General features: G+C 42.2%; 1 protein-coding gene across 1 annotated transcript in view; it reads left to right on the top strand.

The window, feature by feature from the left end:
- The window catches only part of LOC115768435, a 67,053-nt gene extending 45,771 nt beyond the window's left edge, over positions 1–21,282 (top strand). The window contains exons 5-16 of the mRNA XM_030712993.1: positions 3,192–3,334; positions 3,455–4,027; positions 4,106–4,263; positions 4,343–4,402; positions 5,685–6,351; positions 10,199–10,323; positions 10,420–10,500; positions 11,855–11,894; positions 12,060–12,168; positions 18,810–18,901; positions 19,990–20,182; positions 20,240–21,282. Of these exons, the coding sequence (XP_030568853.1) occupies positions 3,192–3,334; positions 3,455–4,027; positions 4,106–4,263; positions 4,343–4,402; positions 5,685–6,351; positions 10,199–10,323; positions 10,420–10,500; positions 11,855–11,894; positions 12,060–12,168; positions 18,810–18,901; positions 19,990–20,182; positions 20,240–21,039 (3,041 nt within the window). The 3' untranslated portion in view covers positions 21,040–21,282. The remainder of the gene's footprint in view (positions 1–3,191; positions 3,335–3,454; positions 4,028–4,105; positions 4,264–4,342; positions 4,403–5,684; positions 6,352–10,198; positions 10,324–10,419; positions 10,501–11,854; positions 11,895–12,059; positions 12,169–18,809; positions 18,902–19,989; positions 20,183–20,239) is intronic.
- The last annotated feature ends 1,736 nt before the right edge of the window (positions 21,283–23,018 follow it).

Below are 23,018 nucleotides of genomic sequence, written 5' to 3'. Positions count from 1 at the left end.
CCTAGTCGAGTATACCCGACTAGAGCACTCACACTTAGAAGGAAGCTAGAATAAAAGCTGAACACAACAGCAGCTCGGTGTTTGGTGCTGAATTCTAAGGTATCTCCTAGTCGGGCACTTGCACTTATTTCAAATATATCCCCTATTTGTTATGTGATAAAATTTGTATTTTAGAAATTTGTTTTCCTCAGACACTTTAACAGTGCCGCCAGTCTCTGGGGCTGCCCAAAAATTTAATCGTAAATACATAAATAAATAAATGGTATTCTGCGATTGTCAATCAATATGTAACACGGGCATTTTCGAGCCCATAAGTGAAAACGATTCACCCGTTCCATCCGATACGAATTTTTTATAAACAAGCCAAGTGTTATTAAAATGGGATCAAATCGTTTAAGAGTTACAAGATTAAAATAAAATATACATTTTGAGCGAGTTTTATGGCGAAAGCAAATAATTGAATAAATAATGTTGGTAAGGGTATTCGGCAGTTGCTAGCTGCAAAAAAACTTGGCTATCTTGTCTTGTTTTTGATGTTATTTCTTTAGCTGGTTTTCTCGTTCAAAGCTCTAAGATTATTAAATTTGGTGTCTAGCCAAAGTGTTTGACTAGCAGATACCCCGTACAAAGTTATGCTTTCAATTTTGTGTCCACCCAAAGTGTTTGATCAGCAGATACCCTATGCTAAATGCGATTTTGTGTCCACCCAAAGTGTTTGACTAGTAGCTACCCTATAAAAAATGATGCTTTAAGTTCAAAAAATAACTTTACACTCAATCTAGATAGCTTCTGGAATGAAAAATTTCTTATTTCGAAACATTATATGCTCGCCTTGTTTTTTTGCAATATGTACAGGGTATACAAAAACGTTTTGTTTACAGGCTGAGTTGTGCCGTAAACAGACCTCGCAATAAAGCCTTTGAAAAATGAAGGCAGCAAAGTTTTCGACTGAACACATTCTCATATTTGACTTTGACTTCAACTTGGCAAACATATTTCTCAAAAAGAAGCTCACATGGAATCCGCATGTGTGTGTGTGTGTGTGTGCCAGTCAGTGTGTCGGTGTGCGTGTGTGCGTGTGTGTGTGTGTATTTCAGGTGTATCTGCACATTTTGGGACAACGCAACGCCCACAACATGCACAAAACTGTCAGGCTGCCCGCTGGCCAATAACTGGGCCCAAAGGCCATGAATACACTCAAAAAAAAGTTTGTTTTCCACAATTCAAGAACATGTTTAAAATTGTTCTAAATTTAGTTTACTGCTTGGAAAAAAAAAGACTAGAAAGGAAATTCTTAGAAATATTCGCGGCATTTTTGGCAATTTTTAAAATGTAACAAATTGATTATTATTATTTTTTTGAGTGTAGCACAGTTAGCCGCAGTTGTTGGCCACATTTTTGAGGTCTTCTTCCTTCAACTGGTCGACTGTCTATGTGGGTGTGTGTGTGTGTGTGTGTGTGACACATGGTATTTGTCTTCCCGAAAGCTGTCATATGTTAACTCTGTTTAAGACAGTTTCAATTCGAACTCTTTGATAGAGCATAGATAGAATATCTTTAGTCCTAATATCCAATGTTATTTATTGTCGGACGTGTCAGATAATTTAAATCAAGGCTGCTTTCAAGCCTCAAATTGAAAGTAGCTTCACCTTTTTAAACTCTAAACCAATTAAAATTGGGTAAATTGTGTTACATTCTGTTGAATAAAAAATTAAGTATACTATATATATATGCCTGATAAGTACAAGGAGTTAAGTCAATTTGACAATGTCCAACAACAAAAACTAGTTAAATGGAATTTCAAATGGATATTTTCATATATCATACGCCAAATGAGCTTGTTATTTTGGCCGATACCTCCTCCTTATTCTCATAATATCAAAATATATTTCGAATGTAATAAAAGCTAGATTCAAGAAACTTGATGCTTAGGCTCTCGTATAGCATGCACATGTCAAAAGTGTTTCTCTTATTGGAAACTTTGCCCAAAGAAAAGACAAACTTAGAGTCATAAAAGCACTTTTCTTTTGAATTCCGAATAGATTAAACTATAAACACCGAGGTCAATCAAGAATGCGATACATATATAGTTTCTAAATAGTACCCTCAAATATCCTAAAACAGACATATGTAGGTCGAAATTTCTCACACCCATAACTTGGACAAATCTAATCAGATTTTTTCGAGGTTTTGCTCCTTTTTCATGGCTTGGCCTCTAGATCAATTTGGTATCTAAATCGGACAACATTAACTCAGGTCAAAATACATGTAAAAATTTGTACGAAGCCGTAAAGAGTTACATATATATGTATATATGTGAATGTGCGTGTGTGTGTATGAATGTGTGTGTGTGAGCTTGGGCGTGTGTGTGTTAGTTTATGTATGTGTGCATGCTTGTTCGTTTTCTAATACCAAACGCAGATGAAGCTTCTTTGTCGCTGTGCTGCAAATTTAACTAAAACGAATTTCTACCAAGTGCTCTACTCCTCGATTCTCAAGAACTCAAGTAGGCTCTGCACTTTTTCATGCTAAGCCAGTTGAGTTGTGCCTTTTTTGTATTTTTTTTTGTGTTCTTTTTGTATGTATGTATGCATGCATGTATGTATGCATGTATGTATGTATGTATGTATGTATGTATGTATGTATGTATGTATGTATGTATGTATGTATGTATGTATGTATGTATGTATGTATGTATGCATGTATGCATGTATGCATGTATGCATGTATGCATGTATGCATGTATGCATGTATGTATGTATGTATGTATGTATTCATGTATGTATGCGTATGTATATGTGTACATATATATTGGTATCCGGACATGTATTCATACCTGTACGCATGCATGCATGCTTGTATACATATAAAACAAACATGCATACATGTATGTACAAACAGGCATACATATGTTGTATATGCAAACTTAAAACTTTGCCTTAAATGTCCTTGAATCGTATTTCTACCGAGACAGTGTGAAACACCCCTCAAATAAATGCGTTGATCAGCCAGTCAATCAGTCAATCAGTTAGTCAATCAGTCAGTCAATCAAGATAAACAGTTTTATATATAGAGGTAGACATTTTATACGTGCCACAGGTAAGGCCGGGGTGTGCTCGCGATTATAAATATTTATATAAAGACACATTTGCTCAGGCAGTTGGTATAAATATCGATTTTGTCAATTGCAGACACCAGCTGTGACGAGAGCGATATACCCAGCTCCAGCACGCCAGGGCCTGTGCCCTCGCCGGCCCCGCATCAGCTGGCCTACAATGTGCTCAAGCCCATACTGAAGCAGCCGCAGCCGCACCAACAGCAGCAGCTTATGCCGCAGCAGCATCTCCAGCAGCAGCATTTGCAGCAGCAGCATCTGCAGCAGCAGCATCTGCAGCAGCAGCATCTGCAGCAGCAGCATCTGCAGCAGCAACATCTTCAGCAGCATCATCTGCAGCAGCAACATCTGCAGCATCAACAGCAGATGCACCCAATGCAGCCACAGCAGTATTCCCCGCTCCCGCAGCATTCCCAGCTCCCGCAGCCTCCGCCGTATTCCCAGCTTCCGCAGCTTCCACAGCATTCGCAGCAGATAATGCCGCAGCATCCAGGTACATCGGGACATGGGCACGTACATCGGCTACTGCCGACGCCGCCGACACATGGGGGATTGGGCGCCTACCATACGCGGGAGTCGGCGCTGCAGCGCGTCCAGCAGCAGAGCGGCATGGGCAGTCACGGCAATTTGTACGGCAATGCAGCGAGCGGCTCCAGCACCAGCTCCATGCCCGCCTACGGCTATAATGTGCAGCAGCCACAGCAGCAACATCTGGCAGCTGGCTATAATATGCCATATAATTGGGAACGGGAGCGGGAACGGGAGTGGGAGCTAGAGCAGGAGCAGGAGCAGGAATGGACCGACGAGCCGAGCACATCGACGCAAGCAACACGCAGTAGCTATGGGGACTATCTGAATGCAATGGCCGGTTCAGGACCGCCGGGACCGGGCCTGGCTCCAGGCTCTAGTCGTGTAAGCAGCGCCAGCCCCTTGCGAGCACCTAATGCCGGCAACTCCTCCTATCCTAACAACCAATCTATAAACTTGTAGCCGAGCACGCGAGCACAGATGTCGCCCATTTTAAATAGACGTCGCTCCTCAACGATTGCGGCCAACAGCATGCTGCTGCATGCCGATCCCGGCCACGGTCGCAACAGTATCGCCGGTGCCGAGGATCAGCAGCGTGGCGGTCACAGTAACAGTAACAGGTAGGAGCACGATATGGTATATTCATATTTGCACCATTCCCAAAATTAGACCGCATATATTACCCATATCCCCATTCAGAGTTCCACAACTAAGTTTACCGACAGCCCAGCCGAAACATTGGCAATGTAAACACCAATAACAACGACTACAACAACAACAATTACCACAACTATATAGCTACAGCCATGATCACGACCACGCCCACGTCCACGATCACGCCCACGATCACGCTTACAAGCACAACCACAACCATATCGACAGATGTACAACAATTTGTGAACGCCTCCAAAGTTTGGCTGCGAAAATCCGTTCAACATTTCAAAGCACAGAAATGCGAAGCAACCTCTCATCGATTGCTACTCACAATGAATTTGGCATTCGAGCTGTGTTCGTATTACATGTATTTTTGGCAAAGAATTCTTTGTATACAAATCTAGTGCATAATTTTCAAAATTATTCTAATCGATTTCTCGATTCTTAACATTTGAAACGGAAATGATTTCACCAAATTATCGATTGCTTCTCTATCGATTCAATTGGCCTTAAAGTTGTGTCTGTATTATATTTTTTCGCAAAGAATTCTTGTTATCGAAAAAATTAATTTTTAATAATCTATCGATTTAATCGATGTCGCTGTTCGTTATAATTTAAAGGGGATCGATATGCACAAATCCATAGTTTCTCTATCGATTTAATTGGCCTTAACGTTGTGTGTGTATTCTACTTTTTTTCGCAAAAAATTGATTTTTAATATTCTATCGGTTACTCAATTTCAATTATGGAATACGTTATTCGATATCGTTGTTTGTGAAATTTTCAAGGGGATCGATATGCTCGAATTATCGATTGGTTTTAACGATTTAATAGGCCTTTAAGTTGTGTCTCTATTATATTTTTTCACAAAGAATTCTTATTATGGAAAAAATCAATTTTAAATATCCTATAGATTACCCAACTTAAAAATATGGAGAATACTTAATTTGATATCGATCTTCGTAAGATCGATATGCCCGGCTGTAGAGTTGTGTCTACTTACACGTTTTATGAAAATTAAAAAAAATTTCAATCGATTAGCGATTGCCTTAATCGATTCAATTACCGATTATTCCTATCGGTATGATTGGCTGTAAAATTGTGAAACGATAAGAAACATTCAAAAGCCCGGAAAAATTTGTTATTCATACTGAAAGTTCATGAAATATGCTTTTAGAAAGCTATTTAAATGTTGGCAAATCAATGAAATGCAGTCAGCTAGTTGAATTGTTGGTCAGCAAAGGCCGAAACGTTACGGACATCATGTAGTTTTAGATCGAACCACGTAGCACATGTAGCACCTACTCCCTGCTAGCCTGCTTACACGCGATTTTAGTTAATTGCACGCAATGCGATCGCATATTGAATGAGCTGCATAACCGGCGAGTTCTGCCAACCCGATTTTGAATGCAAACGCAATTTACTATAAACCATCAACTGTCCGGCCATCGACTATCAACCGTGGTGGGTCGTCGACTATGTGCGCTGTGCTTTCTAATTACAGGGAGCGCGCCTGCCTAGCCAAATCGCCGCTCGGGCGTGGCGGCATTGAGAGCTGCACCGTGCTCACCTTCCAGCAGGCAATGTCAGGCGCAGTGTCGCCACAATATGCAGCAGCCGGAGCCGTAGGAGGAGGAGGAGGAGGAGTCGCGTCCAACGGGCAGTTGCCAGTCAATGAGCTGGACAAATGCCTGTTGGGCTCCAGCAGCGCGCTGGCGGCTGTCGCCGAGGACACAACAACCAGTGGACCCGATGCCACCGACTCTCCGACAGCCGATTCCAGCGACTTCCTGGGCTCATCTTTGCCAAAAGCAAAGATTTCACAGCAACAACAACAACAACAGCAACAACAGCAACAACAACAACACAGCAGCCAGCACCGAGAACGGGGCGTCGGAGAATCTGCAGCCGGACCTTCAGCTGGAGCCGGCGCCACAGCACAACAACTGGCAGCTCATGGCAGTTCCGCAAACTTTGCGGCTGTCCAGTATGGCAACCGCATGGCGGAACGCCAGCGTCTGAGAACCTCCAGCATGCCAGCAGAGGGTCGTAAGGTAAGGGCATCTAGAGATTAGATGCTGAATAATCCACGCTTAATTACTTTTATTACTCTCGCAATTACTCAATTTGATTATCCAAATAACCAACAGTTATTAATGATTTTGACTATCCGTTCAATGACATTTCTTGCCGTACCTCTTCAATTACCAACTTGTAATTTAGTAATTCCTTATCGCGCTTAATTACTTTAATTACTATCAAAATTTTTTAAATCACTCTGACTGTCCGTTCAGTTACCTCTCTTGCCCAATTAAGCTATTCCTTATCACGCTTAATTACTTTAATTACTCTACCAATTACTCAACTTAATTCAATTACTCAATCACTAACTATTATTAAATGATCCTAACTGTCCGTTCAGTTACCTCTCTTACCCAATCACTTCAATTACCAACTTGTGATAAGTAATTAAGTAATTCCTTAATTACATCACAGTTCTGCCACTTTTAAGGGATTATCGCTAGATTTAGTGGGCGCAGAACGAGTTCCTGCGGCATTTTCGACGAGAATGTCGCCTTCTGTTTTATTTTGCGACACACAAAGCTCCAGGGAACAAGCCACAAAAGTACTAAGGAACATACTTGTCTATCTTGTTAATCCCAAAGAGCACACACTCACGCACACACACACACACACACACGTATCTGAACATAACATTTCCTGGGGATTTCTCTGGCTGTTTGCACTTGGATTCACTTCAACTTATTGCCAAAAAAGAAATAAAAAATAACTAAAGTTGGGAGTGCCCGACTATGATGTACCCTGTACCTAACTGTAGTTAAATTGCTGCACTTTCTTCTTCTTCTTTGCTTCTTTTTCCCGTTTTAAAATCGATATTTATCGATATTCCGAAAATGGGAAAATATATCGAGAAATAGTTATAAACTCGAAAACACTTTCTCCTGCCTGTCACATACGCTTAAACAAAAAACATTCGACCCCTTTTGAATGGGTGCAGGGTATAAGATTTTTAACCCAAACCGAATCACGCATTCAAACCCGGCTGCTTCTCGTTGCCCTTGCGTGTGCCCAGCCTCAATTGAGAATTCCGCATTCTTGTATGCACAAAAGTGAGACGCCTCCAGGGTGCAGTGCAGCCGCACGGCTTAGGACCTCGGGCGCCGGGCAGATCGTTGCAGTAGACAAGTTTTTGCAGCCAGTGCCACAGTCCTTTTTTACCGGAGTGCCACACACACCTGCTTGACATTCTTCTGGCTTCAACTTGTGCAATTTATATGGCACTCGCCGGGCTGCCAGCGGCATTCGCTCGCTACGTGTTTGCCATTGATTCCTTTTTGGGGGCCCCCACCGAAAATTTTGCGGCCAGGGACACACAAACTACGGTCCCAGCTGTCGTTTGTCGTCTGCCCGGCTGCCATTTGCCAGTTGTCAGTTTCAATGGAAAGTGTTGCATAAATTTTGTTGCAGCCACCGAATTTCATATGTGCATACAAATCAATACTGATGTTCTGCCCAAAAATGTCAACTAGAAAGTTGAAAGGTGGCAGCCTGCCTTTATGCCTGCCTGTCCCCCGCGCTGGCAGGTCAATGTCCCAGTTACCCCTGTTGCCCATTCTTCCAACACAATTCACCCACACTAACACCCCAGATGCTGCTGCATTTACCATGGGAAGTCGGTTCCGTTTTGCTGGCAATAAACGAATTTTTTTTTTTAATTTTTTAAATGAAAAACTCTTGATTTAAGTAAATTTTACTTGACGTAAATGCTGTTACCCGGTTCTGTTAAGATAACTGTACCTGTAAAGCACATCAAACACATCAAACTTACATTCATAAAATGTTAACTAACTTAATGTTAAATGCATAAAATGTTAACGAAACTCGATCCTTTGAAGATAACAGCTCTTAAATACATTAAACCTTGTTGTTACGTGCATGCAATGTTAACAGACCTCTATCCTGTTAAAAGAACAGCTCTTCAACACATCAAACTTTAATGTTAAAGGCATAAAATGTTAACATAAACTAATCATGTTAAGATAACAGCTGTCAAGAACAGATAACAGCTGTCACATACAATATGTAATTAGCTCTTTCGATCACGACATCAATTTGTGTTCACGACTTTTTCCAAAGCAAACGCACCCGAAGGGATTTAAAAGTTCGCCACCCTTCGAGAGCTACCCTAATCTTTGAGTTATTAATTTTTTTTTTTGCTGCAAAAACATGTAAAATTCCCCATGGTGCCATGTCGGCCTCGGTCCCTTCGCACTCCTGTGGCGCAGCTGCTGTATTTGCATTTTGTGTTGCCTACTTTTGTGCGCCGGCTGCAGTTTTTTCAGCCTCACACGCGACGCGACGCACGCGCTGCACAATTTTCACCCGAGCAATTTCACAAACTAATTACATTAGCTGCAGCGACCAGATAATTGCATACCAGATAAACAAGCCCTTCCTCCTAGGAGGTGGTGTGTGTGTGTGTGTGTGTGTGTGGGAGTGCGCACACCCACAATGAATGTCAGTCCCTCGTTGTGGATTGTTGAGCAACAGGAAGTCGCAGCCGAATAATGATGTGTGGGGCTTGGGCCATAGTCTAGTTGTTGCCATAGTCCTAGCATAAATTCAAGCGAACTAGTGCACACACACACACACATATATATATATATATATATATATATATATATATAGATACATATTTCTTGAGTGTATCTCGATAGCACCTGCTCGGCCTCATTTGGCCCGCTTCAAAGCGGGCAAAATACCGCACTGAAAGCCGAGACGATGCGAGACAGTTGACAGTTGCCTAGTCATTGCCAAATGGTTGGCTCACAAGTTGCCCTAACGACGCACCATTAGTAATCCACTCTGCCGACTCCAGTTCCAGCTCTAGCGATCGCGCCTTTTCGTATCCCATTTGTTCCTTTCATATTTGGCAGCATGCACTACATTTGCTCACAGTTGACTGAATTGTTAATTTCGCCAAGCAATATAGTTGCCTGACAAACGCCCTGTAACTAAATATACAAAATTCAAGCTGTATCCTTAGTCGAGTATGGTCTTAAAAGTCAACCAAAGCTGGAAATCGATATTTATCGAGTTTTGCGAAAATTTGTAACCATCATCGACCGAGTTTTAAGACGCTTACGGGCAGAACTCAAGTATATCCAGCTCTTCATTATTATTCTCATCTCGTTTTAGTGTAATATCTGTTGTCTTTTTGCTGGTTCGAACTCTCAAAATAGCCCAAAATCGACTGCTCGGGTTCACAGGCAATGCAAAGGGTTTAAGTGCGCAACTATGTCTAAGAGCCGTAAAAACCTAATGAGTAATAATGTTCAGGCCAGGTGGATTAGACATAAGCACTTGCTAATGACGCCCTTGTGGCGCGTTCCTTCCGCTGGCCAACTCCTCGATACGAATGTATTTCGTGCCATAACAAAGCCCCAACTACATGCGTCCCAAAAGGGACAGCACTCTGACTACACTCGAACCAAATGAATAGGCGTATTGTTGCTATTAATAATTGAATTCAATTTGATTTATTGAAGTGTGTACGCAAGGCTGGACACGGGTCCTTTTATCTGGTCTAGCTCCCATCAACGATAACTAACTTTGACTCGCTGAAATCCCATTGAAATCCAAGAGTAAGGTCGACTAGACTACTCCAGCTCATGTTCGAGAATTCTTTGTTTTTCGGTTGAATTTCCGGCTAGTTTTAAGTTCGACTGATTTTGAGCGAATCTGAAAGCAGTACCTGTTAGTTTGGTATAGTTTTTTTGTGTGCTGCTAATGCAATCACGGCAGAGTCCGTCGAATATGTCTTATAATCGGCTTTTGTTGCATGTGTTGGATGTGTTGGATGTGTTGGATGTTGTGCAGCCGCGATTGGCCGAGACGCGTCGGTCGGCTATTCACTGTGGCCCGGATGCGGATGTGGACTATTATCGTTTGCGCAGCTTTAGCATAACCTCGCATGGCGTTTGCAATCTGGGCGATTCTTTACGGTAAGTGGGCGTGGCAGGCACACACACACACACATAATTGATTATTTGGTTAATTCAATTTCTCTGCTTGTTTTCCTTTTTTTTTTCCCACAACAGCAGTCGCAGGTCACGTTCGATCAATTCGGTGACATCGGCGGGCACCGGCAACTCCCACAGCGCTGCGGATCGTCACAACAGGTAAGGGGGGATTCTGAGTGCGAGTGTGAATGTGAGTGTGAATGTGAGTGTGAATGCGAGTGCGAAATGTTAGGCATTCAGTTATTCAGAGAGTCGCTGCAATAAATTGTTTATAAAATGACAATAAAGCGGCGCAGGCCAAAGTTCATAGGCAGCGACAACAATGACAAGCACACTCACACACACACACACAAACACACACACACACACACACTTACTAATTTCATACATTTTGCACCACACAAAACAACAGCAGAGACGGTTTTCCTGCTTTTTGTGCGCGTGGACTTCGTGTTGCATTCACAAAGGAATTCTTCGCTTTTATTGTTGCTCACCGCCCACCTGAACATTTTATCATTTTCATTTCTCCTACCCCTGCTTATTATTGTTATTACACGGCCCCGCCGTTGTCATCTCGTCTCTGCCCGTTTGTTATTATTGTCAGCCAGTGCCAATAAAATCGTAAAATCAAATTCCTTAAATAGGCGGACATCTCCGACAACAATAAATACCTTCGCATCAAATGTCTGACGGTATTAACAACATATCTGTCCATAAATACATGCACGGGAATAACTGGGCGTATACTTAACCGATTCGCACAGTGAATAAAGGAAGCAAGCATTTCCAGAGACTATATATATTCTTGATCAGAATTAGTTGATATAAAGTCATGTTAGTTCTGGCTTTACGTCTTTTTATCTCAATTTCGAGATACATAAGAACGAGTTTACCGATAATTTTCATAAGATCGATAAATATCGATATCAAGAGGTTATTTCCTAGCTCAAAGATTATAAACGCTAGTTATGTCAGTTCTTCTTTTCGTTTTTGTATCTCAATTTCAAATTAAGAGTTTTCCGATAACTCCCTCCATTTTCATAGGATCGATAAAAATCGATAATTTGGAATCAGCTTATATAGTCATGCCAGATCTTCCTTCCGTCTCTATATCTATACATTGAGATACTTACGCTCGCAATCGAATTAAGTGCTTACCGATAACTTCCTTCATTTTCATAAGATCGATAAATATCGATACTGAGAGATTATAAAGGCAGAGAATTCTAGAGGTCGGGCATATACAAACAGCTGTATGCCATATTAAGTTCTGATAATAAATAAAGTCCATCAAGACAAAGTATGGGACTGGCAGAAAAAGAGGAAATTAATGTTGTTTTGTGACTGAATGTACGAGGGTATCTTCTAGTCGGACACACGCTCGCTTGTCAGCAAGATTGATGGCAGTTGAGTGAATTTTTCGAGTCCTGGCCTTGCCTTTAACCTTATTGGATTTGTAAATTATTGATTATAGGCTTTTAATTATTTGTTCTTGTCTGCTTTTCATGTGTAGCAATGCCTCGGGCGACATTGCCGAGGGCGACCATTCGCACGCTCCGCAGCAACAGGCCTACAACCAACAGCAGCAGCAGCAGCAGCAACAGCAGCAGCAACAGCAGCAACGGCAGCAACAGCAGCAGCAGCAGCAGCCGTCGACGTCGCAGTCGGCGTCGACGTCGCAGCCGCCAAAGGCGACTAGCCAGGCGGCTGAGGTGGAGATTCCGGCATATAAAATCGCCATGCTAGGCGGATCCGGCGTGGGCAAGACAACGTTAACATATCAGTTCACAACCTCGGACTACATATGCGCCTACGATTTGAGTCTGGGTAAGTGGCACGTGTCAAAAGGCAGCATTTTGTCTAATCCCAGAGCTTTGCGTGTTCCCAGAATGAACTTGGACCTGGATCTGGCTTTGGCTTTGAATTTGGTTTGGGGTCCTCGGGTTCGGGTTTGGGTTCGGGTTCGGGTTGGTTCTGTGGCTTTTAATCAGACGCATTTGCATTTTAATTGCGCCGCAAACTCATAAAATATGAAAAGCGTCTCGCTGCTAATTTCATTAACTTGGCCAACTTTGCAACGCCCAGAGGGGGTGGGGATTAGGTCAGGTAATGCTCGTGCCAGCGATAGCTACTTAAGCTGGGCTGGACTGTTAATACCATCCGGACCGGAAACCGCTTAAAAACAGTTTCAGCCATTTGCGACCCATTATTAAAAAGGATTACATTCAATTATAAATAGATGTGGAATAAAAACATGCTTCATTGCTGACCGACTAACCGGGCAACAAATTGCGCAGTTCGCAGACAAGGACTCTCGGCCTTTAAAGTCCAGTCCGGACTTAAACATAATACGGACTGAGGCTTTCAGATATACATATAGATATATATATCGTATAGAAGCCTTGTGGTTAACTATTTAAACAAGAAACAAGAAAAGCTTTAGTTATGATTGTTCGCTTTCCATTTCTGTTTCCGTTGCGGCTTGAAGCCTTCAGATATGAATTCCTGTTCCGTGTTCACGGGCATCTAGGCATCCCTAGACTTTGCTAGACCTCCAAGAAATACATATAGGTAGCTTTGTGGATGACTATCCAAACAAGATATAAGGAGGAACTTTAATTATGATTGTCCGCTTCCCATTTCTGTTTCCGTTGCGGCTTGAAGCCTTCAGATATGAATTTCTGTCCTGTTCTTACGGGATTTCGATTCCCAGACTTTCTAGACTTAGGTATGGGAAGCTTTTTTAGTTGACTATCCAAACGAGATACATGAGCTTTAATTTAATAGAGCTTCAATTATATTTGTCAGCTACCCATTTATGTTTTTTTTTTATTTTTTTTTATTCGTATGTCTAACTGCGTAATAACTAATTAGGCACACTGGACTCGAACTGGCAACCTGCCTCTTTGTCCACAACTTTGTCCAGCTTTTCTTTTTGCTGTCAAAGGCCCTGCGCTCTTTTGAGGCCACAAAAGAAATCGCAACCCTCAGTCGGGACAAGCGCTTTTATATATTTGGTTTAGCTGTGTTTTTTCTCCTTTTTTTTTTTTGTTTTTTATTAAGCTGATTAGTTGGCTTTGCTCAGCGCTTGACTGCAATTAGTTAGTCGCCGGCACTTGGCTAATGCATGCACCACGCACACGTGTCCTGGCGTGGGCCTGACCTGACCTAAAAGCCCGCCCAACATGTCGGAAGTGCATGCAAGGGATACGCACACTGCGTGTCCGTCCTGTCCGTCCAGTCCGTCCTGGGGGAAACTGGGGGCGCCCACCGAATGATATATGACTGAAGGAATAAAGGGACTGGAGCCTGGACGTGAACATGGCTGGGAGCTGCAAATGGCACTGGGGCATGCGAAATTTTTGCACGTCGCAAATGTTGCCAGCCGCATTGTTGGCCCCGAGCCAAAGCCTCAACAGCATGCGGCATGCAGCCGGGCCAAGAATGAAATCCCCCAACCCCTTCCAAACTTTTAATTAGCACTTGAGTCAAAGAGGCAACAGCAGTAGCTGCTGCAGCTGCAGCAACAAAGCAACTTTATGCCACACGCAACGTTTATTGTCCTGCTTGCATTTTGTCTGAGCGTGTGTGTATGTGTGTGTGTGTGTGAGTGTGTGCCAACGAGCACCAGGGACTATTGTTGGTGTACGTTTAACGCACATAAACTGAACAAGCTGCAAATGCGACAGTTGCTGAGATGCTGCTCGGGTGTTGTTTTCATAATACCCTGTACTCAAGGAAAATAGGATTGAAGAAAGGCAGAAGCAGGCATCTTCTGTGTCCATTCTAGGTCAAAGGCAAAGGCAAAAGGCCGTCGTATATTATACCCTATAGTTTTTCAGATTTTTTCCTGGTTACGCGAACAATTCCTTTGATTCATATCGGTTCGTAGGCTAGATTTTTGTATAAAGGAATTTTGTTTTGGGAATATTTGAAAATTCGAATTGAATTCGTCGGAGTGAAGGCAGAGCCAGGCGTCTCCTGTTTCCATATCTTTCGCGAGAATTTTACAGATATTTTCCTGGTTACTCAAATTTTTCCATTGAAATCGAGTGATGTTGATTTGTAGGCTAGATTTTTGAATAAAGGAATTTTGTTTTGTCAACTCGTATTGAATTCGTCTGCGTAAAGGTATAGGCACGCATCTCCTGTCTCAATTCTCAGTCAAAAAGGCTCTCGTATATCTCGTATACAAGAATTTTGCAGATTTTTTCCTGATTACTCGAATTATTCCTTTGAAATCGAGTGTTGTCGATTCGTTGGCTAGGTTTTTCGCAAAAAAAGCCTCGTATGACTACAGGCATTGCCTGTTTTCATATCCTTCGCAAGAATTTTTCCGATTTTTTCCTGGTTACTCAAATTTTTCCATTGAAATCGATTTGTAGGCTAGATTTTTGAGCAGGAATATTTTTGTGGGAATATTCGGATAGTCGAATCGAATTCGTCAGAGGACATAGGCAATAGGCGCTCTTTGCCAAAATGACAAAAGGCTCTCGCATATCCTTCGCAGGAATTTTTCAGATTTTGGATTTTGTATGGAAGCGAGGCCTGGCCCTCAGACCAGGAATATTTCCCAGCATAATTCGGCTTAGTTAAATTGAAGCTATCTGAGTACAGGGTATATGCAAATTCAGTCGGCCTCGCACCTTGTTTTTTTCCAAGAAATGGCAAATGTATTTGTCGCTGTAGAAAAGTTGCCGAAATGTATTCATTTAGCTTCTGCCCCAAACTTGATTGGGTTCCATGTGTTCGTGAAGCTTGGAAATTATTTCAACTTTCTGCAGTTTATTAGCTTGCACCAGCTTTCAATTAAATCCATTTGGAGAACTAACCATTAATTAAGACGCCACAACCTGAATACACCACTCGATGCTCAACCTTCGCCCGTAGCCCAAGTGTCCAAGTCCGAGTGGAATTACGTTTTGGCTGTCACATCAAATGCCGTTCGCTTCAGTTCCAATGAAGAGCTGCAGCTTATGCAGCACCAGCATTAGCGTATTTTTGTCTATTTTTCTTGTTTGCCCTGCTCTCTGAATGTAAAAGGGCGTGGTTACGGTTCGTTTGTTGTGGTTCTTTTGGAACGCTAAATATACCCTAGAAAAGCACAGCTCAAAAGGTGGCCACAGCTTGGGAAATCCTCAGCTTATTACAGAAGCTGTAGCTGGACTTGACAACTTTCTAGTCACAGTTGGAAAGCCACTGCTTACAGTTTTAGAAGCTATCTTATTTTAGGCAATTTGTTAGGCCCAAAGCTTATGAACTTGTCGAAATTTTGCCAACTTTGTGCAGATTCTCATTCACAGTTGGAAAGCCACTGCTTACAGTTTTAGAAGCTATCTAATTTTAGGCAATTTTTGAGGCATTATTGAACTCCGAACAGAGCATTGTGTAATCGGTTAGATTCGAGTCAACTTCTTTACATTTTACACGTTTATTCTTTCTGCAATATGTCAGTTTTTGTGTTCAGCGGCGGACACGCAAGCGAGCGAGAGGGCGCTGGTTCTAACCCTGCATGCGACACGCCATTGCATGTTCGGGTCTGACCACTAATGCACATAGACTAACTGTCGTTTCAACTGGGCGTAAGTGGGCTTGGGGGGGGGGGGGGGGGGGGGGGGGGGGACTGTGAGTGGGCGTGGGCGTCTGAGTGGGCGTATCCCTCCACCTGTTTTGTCCGCGTGTTTGTCCGCGTGCTTTGTCCGCATGTGTGCGCACGTGTGCGCAAGCTGCATTGACGTCTTAAGAGTTTGCGCGAAAAAATAAAATCGAAAATAAATATAGGAAAAAATGTGAATGTGAATGTGAATTCTACCACCCACCCACCCCCCTACAATACACAATAATATCTCGCGCTGCGAATATAAATGACATCAATGCTGCGAGCATCTGCGTCAAGGCATCATTGTACGCATCCATTTACGTAGATAAATATATGAACCTTGACATTTCAGTTGAAACTGAGAGTTTGCAGCGAGTTTTGCAAATTAGCATTGTGTTTCATATTTATTAGTTTCGGTAAGGAGAACATCTGATTTCTTTAAATAGCGACATATCCGATACCTGTTCACAGTTTTTTTCTTCCCTTATGCTGTTATCCATTCACATCCCACAACAAATTTCCACACATATGCTTTCATGCTTAGATTATCAGCTTAGATTTATTATTTGCCCTGGATTGGTTGGTAATTGCACTCGAATGACTTTGCCGTTTGCGAGTCCAGCTCCTGTCAGCTGCATGACTAATCGCAAAACACGCAAAAAAACAACCTACAAAAAGTAATATCTCCCAACAAAAAAACTCTTTCTGAATGGGGTAACAATTAATCGATTTCCCAATAGTTGGCTCATAAGGACCTAAGATATAGTTCTCTGATCCGGTCGACATCAACGAATGTTCGGGTTGAAATGGGCTTAATGCAGCTTTAATATCTAATATCTAGATCAGATCAGAAGAAGTTACCTGGCATATAAATAATGTTGAAAATTCCATTCTAATTGCTATTCCTATTGATTTTTTTTTCAATTGAGTTGAACCGGCGACCTCTCGCTAGCTTATCCGAATTGCAGATACATAAGCCAGAGGCTAGTTCTGATCAGAATGGAGTAAAACTTATGTTGAAGATTACATTCCTATTGCCTTTCTTTTTGTTTGTTTCTTTGACAACAACTGAGTTGAACCGGCGACCTCTCGATAGCTAATCCATCGCTCAGATAACTAAGCCATACTCCTTCTCCTTCTAATTAAGCTCTACTAGCTTAAATGCCAATTGCTCCTTCGATAAGTACAAGAAAACAATTGAGTTGAACCGGCGACCTCTCGCTAGCTAATCCGATGCGCAAGCCACAAAACCTTTTCCGATTGGTCAGTTAGTTCAGACATCTTTGCAGTACTAGCTCAGAACCCCATTGCTGCTTCGTTAAGTACAGGGTATAACAAAGAGACGAATTGCAGCATGCTTTTAGGAGCCGCCAACAAAATGCTGTTTTAGTGTTTGCCATTCAATTTCTGTGCAAATTGCTTGCGACATGCAAATCGGGCGGAGTGGAGGGCAGCTAAAAAAAAAACTCCAATCGAAAGAGTCCTGCATTGCTTGGCCCAAAGGACCTGCAGTATCTGTTGCAGCGGGTGGTCTATGAGTTGCAAGAGTAGGGCGAGACGTCGGGGTTGGAGCTGGAGGTGGAGGAGAGGATCTGGGTGACTCGCACATATCTTGATTGCAGCACTTTACGACGCCTTTTTTGTTGTTGTTGTTGTATGCGACATTTAACTCCCCTGGCAAAATGAAATCACATTGATTACGCGCTTTTTATGCGGTCACGCCCTACTCCACTCCTGCCGCCTCTCAACCCCCGCTCCATATGCCGCTTCAATAGGAAAAAAACAAAGGGAATGAAAAACCGACGCATTGCAGCTTTGATCGATTCCATTTACTATTTACCATTTACCATATTTGGCCATGCAAGTGCCCCGCGGCTCTCGACGGGGTTTCAAACAGACAATGGAAGTGTCCTTTCACGGAAAGCGAACAGTTGTTCTCCGGAATTCCAATAATATGAACTGCATAACAATGGGCTCCTATAGATGAGCATATTAATTGCTGGCATTTAGCTTTAATGCGCCTTTGGGCCGGCCAATTCCATAATTAACTCAATTTGTGTTAAGTAGCCGGGCAAAGGCTTTTTCCAATCAATTGCCATCTAATTAAATGCAAGACTTTGCATGACAATTCACAATTGGCCATTACAGAGTTTGTATATTGTGAATGAGCTTCAAGTACTATTACAACACCGAGACAACGCGCAGTGTTGCAGAGTACAGTAATGAGCTACACTTGAGTGCAATTTTATTTTTTTGTTAAACCGAACTGATTGCACAATTTGATGAGTACGCACTTATAGAAAAAATAATATATATTATATGCACAAAATGTGGAGACTATGGGGCAAAGGATTTTTTCAATCAATTGGCATCTAAATAAATGCAAGACTTTGCAGTCAACCTGTACGAATCGAATGACGCACAGCTTGACGATTCATAATTGGCCATTAAAGAGTTTTGATATTGTGAATATCCATATGCATTCATTTGCGTACTTGTCGTGGATTTTCATAAGCGAGCTGCGAGCTGCGAGCTTCAAATACTATTACAACACTGAGACAACGCGCAGTGTTGCATAGTGCAGTAATGAGCTACACTCGAGTACAGTTTCCGCCAAATTAGCTGATTCGAGTGGCGGCTTCTGTTAAACCGAACTGATTGCACAATCTCGAGTACGCACTTCTAAAATAAATAGCATATAATATATATGCACAGAAATATTATGAGAATAAATTGAGTATGCGCACTTTAATCCGATTAAGTTGTGCTTCAGCTGGAACGAATCACGGCAACTACTCGAGATGAAAACTTGAAGTTGAAGTGCGCTAATTTGCTGCTCTCTGTTTGCTTTTCCCCCCCACCCCTACAGATGATGACTACGGCCGGAAAACGGTCTCCGTGCTGGTCGACAACATTGAGACGGACCTGGAAATGATTGATCATCCGGCCTGTGAGATGTCGGTGAGTATAACGGCCCAGCTCTGCTGAGGCTGAGTGGGTCAGACATCGACGCTTTCTGTGCTAAGAGCTCTCTCTCTCTCTAGACACACACACACACACACACACGCACACACACGCACACACACACATGTATGGGAGTTGTTGGCTGACACTTTTGTCAAATGTCATTAACACTTTTTTAGCAGCTGCTAAAAGGCCAAAGCACATTGCATTGTTGTAAACGTCTTTTCTTCACACTGCTCACATGCTGTGCGTGTGTGTGTTTGTGTGTGTGTGTGTGTGCTTTGTCGCAAAGTGTGGCGCAAAATTGCATTGACAATTTCTGTTGCCTACTTTTGCGCGCAGTCCCACAGACCTCGACCTGACTCGTATAGTGTAGGAAAACTTTGAGGACTGCCGCTTAAGTGTTGAATAGCGCATTTTAAAGCTAAATAGTGTCAACATCTATTTATAAATATGTCTAGCTAGGCAGTATATACATATGTGTTGTACCTAATTCTAAGGAAAAAACTTCCCTTTCGACCGAAAGTTTCTATATAATGTAGTTGTCCGATCCGACCTGACTCGTCAGTGTAGCAAAACGTTGAGCACTGCCGCTTAAGTGTTGAATAGCGCATTTGGCTGCTTAATAGTGTCAACATCTATTAATGAAAGTGTCCAGCTGGGCAGTAGTTAATTGTACTACTTAATGCTTAAAATGGAAAAACATTCGCTTTCGACCGATCGTTTCTATATCCATATGATATAGTCGCTCGATCCGAGAGTGTCACGAGGACAGCTTTAAAACTGAGGCACTTTTTAGCATAGAAACAGGGCTTGACTTGGCTTCAGAAGCTGTTCAATTATGTATAAAGTATTAAGTCGGAAATGTCCCGATCCAAGCGTTACATTCGTTATGAGATAACTATAATAACTATTACAGGACTATAAAAAGAGTATTTAGATGATATGAATAAAGCTTCTAAACGAGATGTTCGATGAAGAAATCTTGAATAGTTTGAATAGGTAGAAAAATGAAAGTTGGATGTAGGCTTAACTTCTTTTATTGCTTTATTCCAATCGTTAACGTAATCGTTCTCCAACTGAAGACTGAGGCTTTCTGCGCCACATACAACATTGATCTGTTTGTGGTGGTCTATTCGGTTGTGGATCGGGGCACCTTCAAGGCAGCCGAAAAGGTGCTGACCTACCTGAAGGAGAACGACATGCTTTTGACTCGCGGCGCCATTCTGGTTGGCAACAAGACGGACCTGGAGCGTCATCGCGAGGTATCGCGTCAAGGTGAGTGGCAATCGTTAACCTAAAACCGAGACAGGCTCGACATGTCTGCTCTTCCAGTCGGCCGCAAGCTGGCCAAGGAAATTGCCTGCAAATTCATTGAGACCTCCTCGGGACTGGACCATAACGTGGACGAGCTGCTGGTGGGCATTGTCGCCCAGGTGAAGCTCAATCCGCAGCGCATCCGGCTGCTCAGCGACTCGGAACGGCAGCGTCTCAATATGCAGAGCACAATACAGAATCATCGGCACATGCATTTGCCGGCCCGACGCATGGTGCGCCAGATGAGCATGTGCCGCAGCGAGGATGACGACGGCAGCGATGAGGATCTGGGCATGGAGCCGAGCACCTCCGCTGCGGCGCGCAGCCAACAGGTGCGCCGGGCAAACCGGCGCGCCCTCAACCTGGAGAACATCCTGCGGATGGGCGAGAGCGAGCTGGACGATGAGGACAGCAGCGACTCGCACCGACCGCGTGCCTCTGGCAGCGCACTCAGCAAGTTCGAGCAGCTGGCCGCGGGCATCCGCAAGCGTCGAGCCCGGTCCAACTTCAACGAGAATGGGCCATCCACCTCGGCGGCGGCCGCGGCAGCCGCTGCAGCCGCAGCAGCTAGACGCCACTCGAGCGCAGCTCTCGATGGAGTCCTCGACTTCGAGGACGACGACGACGACGACGTCGACGACGATGATGCTGATGACGATGATGACGATGATGACTCTAACGGGGTCACCGATTGCAACCGAAAGGTGGTCACCAAGCTGACGACTCGGACGCGAATCTTTCTGGCCACCGTGTTGCGCTTCAAGAGGAACTTGAAGAGGCGCAACTCCTCCAGCTGCAGCGATTTGTTTGTCATCTAAAAGAAGTGAGTGTCCAACTGAGGTATAGACTGATTGTATATTGAGGGAACCAAACCATAGAGCGGGACAGCTGGAGCAGATCGGAGGAAACAACGATGGAGCCGGGTCAAATCAAAATCAGAATGTGGCTTAGCCACGCAAATAAGTATATATCCTAAATATGACTTCAAAAAATACTAAATACTAGGTTAAGCTAATATGACTAAACAAAAAATACTAATCTAAATACTAATTAGATTAAGCTAAGCTAGAATATTCGCATGGTAGATAGAATAGTTTTTTTTTTTTTTTTTTTAAGAATAGGATAAGTCTATACATTTATATACATATATATGTCTATACTATATACTCGCTGGTTCGTTTTGACAGTGGCAACTGATCAAATTGAGCATTTTGCATAGAACCATCAAGGATTCTGTGTCCTTTTCGGCGTGCCGAAATTCGAATCCTACAGATTGATTACAAAATCTGAAATCTACAGGGAATATATTTACCTGCTGTCTGTTAGTTCAAACAAATCAAAAAGTCGCCGTTTTCGTATAGTTTCTTTAGTTTGCCTTTAATCGATAAGTTTATCGATATTTTATGCCCCATCCTCTGCCTATGTCATAAATCAAATCAATTCAAATCTAAAATCCGTTTCGTTGCATGACAATTTCAACTGCTGTTGTTTTCGTATCGTTTCTCTGGTTTACAATTAATCGATTAGTTTATCGATAATTTATGCCCCATCGATTGGCTTTGACAATAATCAAATCAAATCAAATCTAAACCACGTTTCAACCAAATACAAATATCCGAAAACTTTGGATAAGAATTGTTGCTGTTGTTTTCGTATCGTTTCTCTGGTTTACAATTAATCGATTAGTTTATCGATAATTTATGCCCCATCAATTGGCTGTGGCAAAAATCAAATCAAATCAAATCTAAACTCCGTTTCAACCAAATACAAATATCCGGAAATGTTTTATAAAAATTATAGCTGCTGTTGTTATCGTATCGTTTCTCTGGTTTGAATTAATCGATTAGTTTATCGATAATTTATGCCCCATCAATTGGCTGTGACAAAAATCAAATCAAATCAAATCTGAACTCCGTTTCAATCAAATACAAATATCCGGAAATGTTTTATACAAATTATAGCTGCTGTTGTTATCGTATCGTTTCTCTGGTTTGCAATTAATCGATTAGTTTATCGATAATTTATGCCCCATCAATTGGCTGTGACAAAAATCAAATCAAATCTAAACTCCGTTTCAACCAAATACAAATATCCGGAAATGTTTTATAAAAATTATAGCTGCTGTTGTTATCGTATCGTTTCTCTGGTTTGAATTAATCGATTAGTTTATCGATAATTTATGCCCCATCAATTGGCTGTGACAAAAATCAAATCAAATCAAATCTGAACTCCGTTTCAATCAAATACAAATATCCGGAAATGTTTTATACAAATTATAGCTGCTGTTGTTATCGTATCGTTTCTCTGGTTTGCAATTAATCGATTAGTTTATCGATAGTTTTGGCCCATCTTCTGGCTGTGTCATAAATCAAATCAATTTAAAGTAAAAATACGTTTCGACCAAATACAAATAACCAAAAATGTTGCTGTTTTCGTATCGTTTCTCTTGTTTGAAATTAATCGATAAGTCTATCGATAGTTTATTAACCCAATATGTTCAAATCTTCACGAAAGTCCCATTCGCGGCGGGACGGCGCTGCCGCTGCCAGCTACAGAAAAAACGGACAATAATTTTTCAAACTTTTTGAGACATTTTCATATGAAATTAAACAAAAAAATTCCAAAAATTTATCGATATACGATAAGGACACTAAAAATCAATGTGAAAATAGGCTGGCTGTCTGGCAACGCCGTCAACAACAACAGCAGCAACAACAACAGCAGCAAAACAACAACAATAGCAGCAACAACAACAGCAACAACAACAACAGCAACAACAACAAACAGTTTGGTATTT

Source organism: Drosophila novamexicana, unplaced genomic scaffold (assembly GCF_003285875.2).
Source record: "Drosophila novamexicana strain 15010-1031.04,08,12 unplaced genomic scaffold, DnovRS2.1 tig00001783-arrow-arrow-pilon, whole genome shotgun sequence".
NCBI lineage: Eukaryota > Metazoa > Arthropoda > Insecta > Diptera > Drosophilidae > Drosophila > Drosophila novamexicana.
This window is presented reverse-complemented; position numbering and strand designations above follow the sequence as displayed.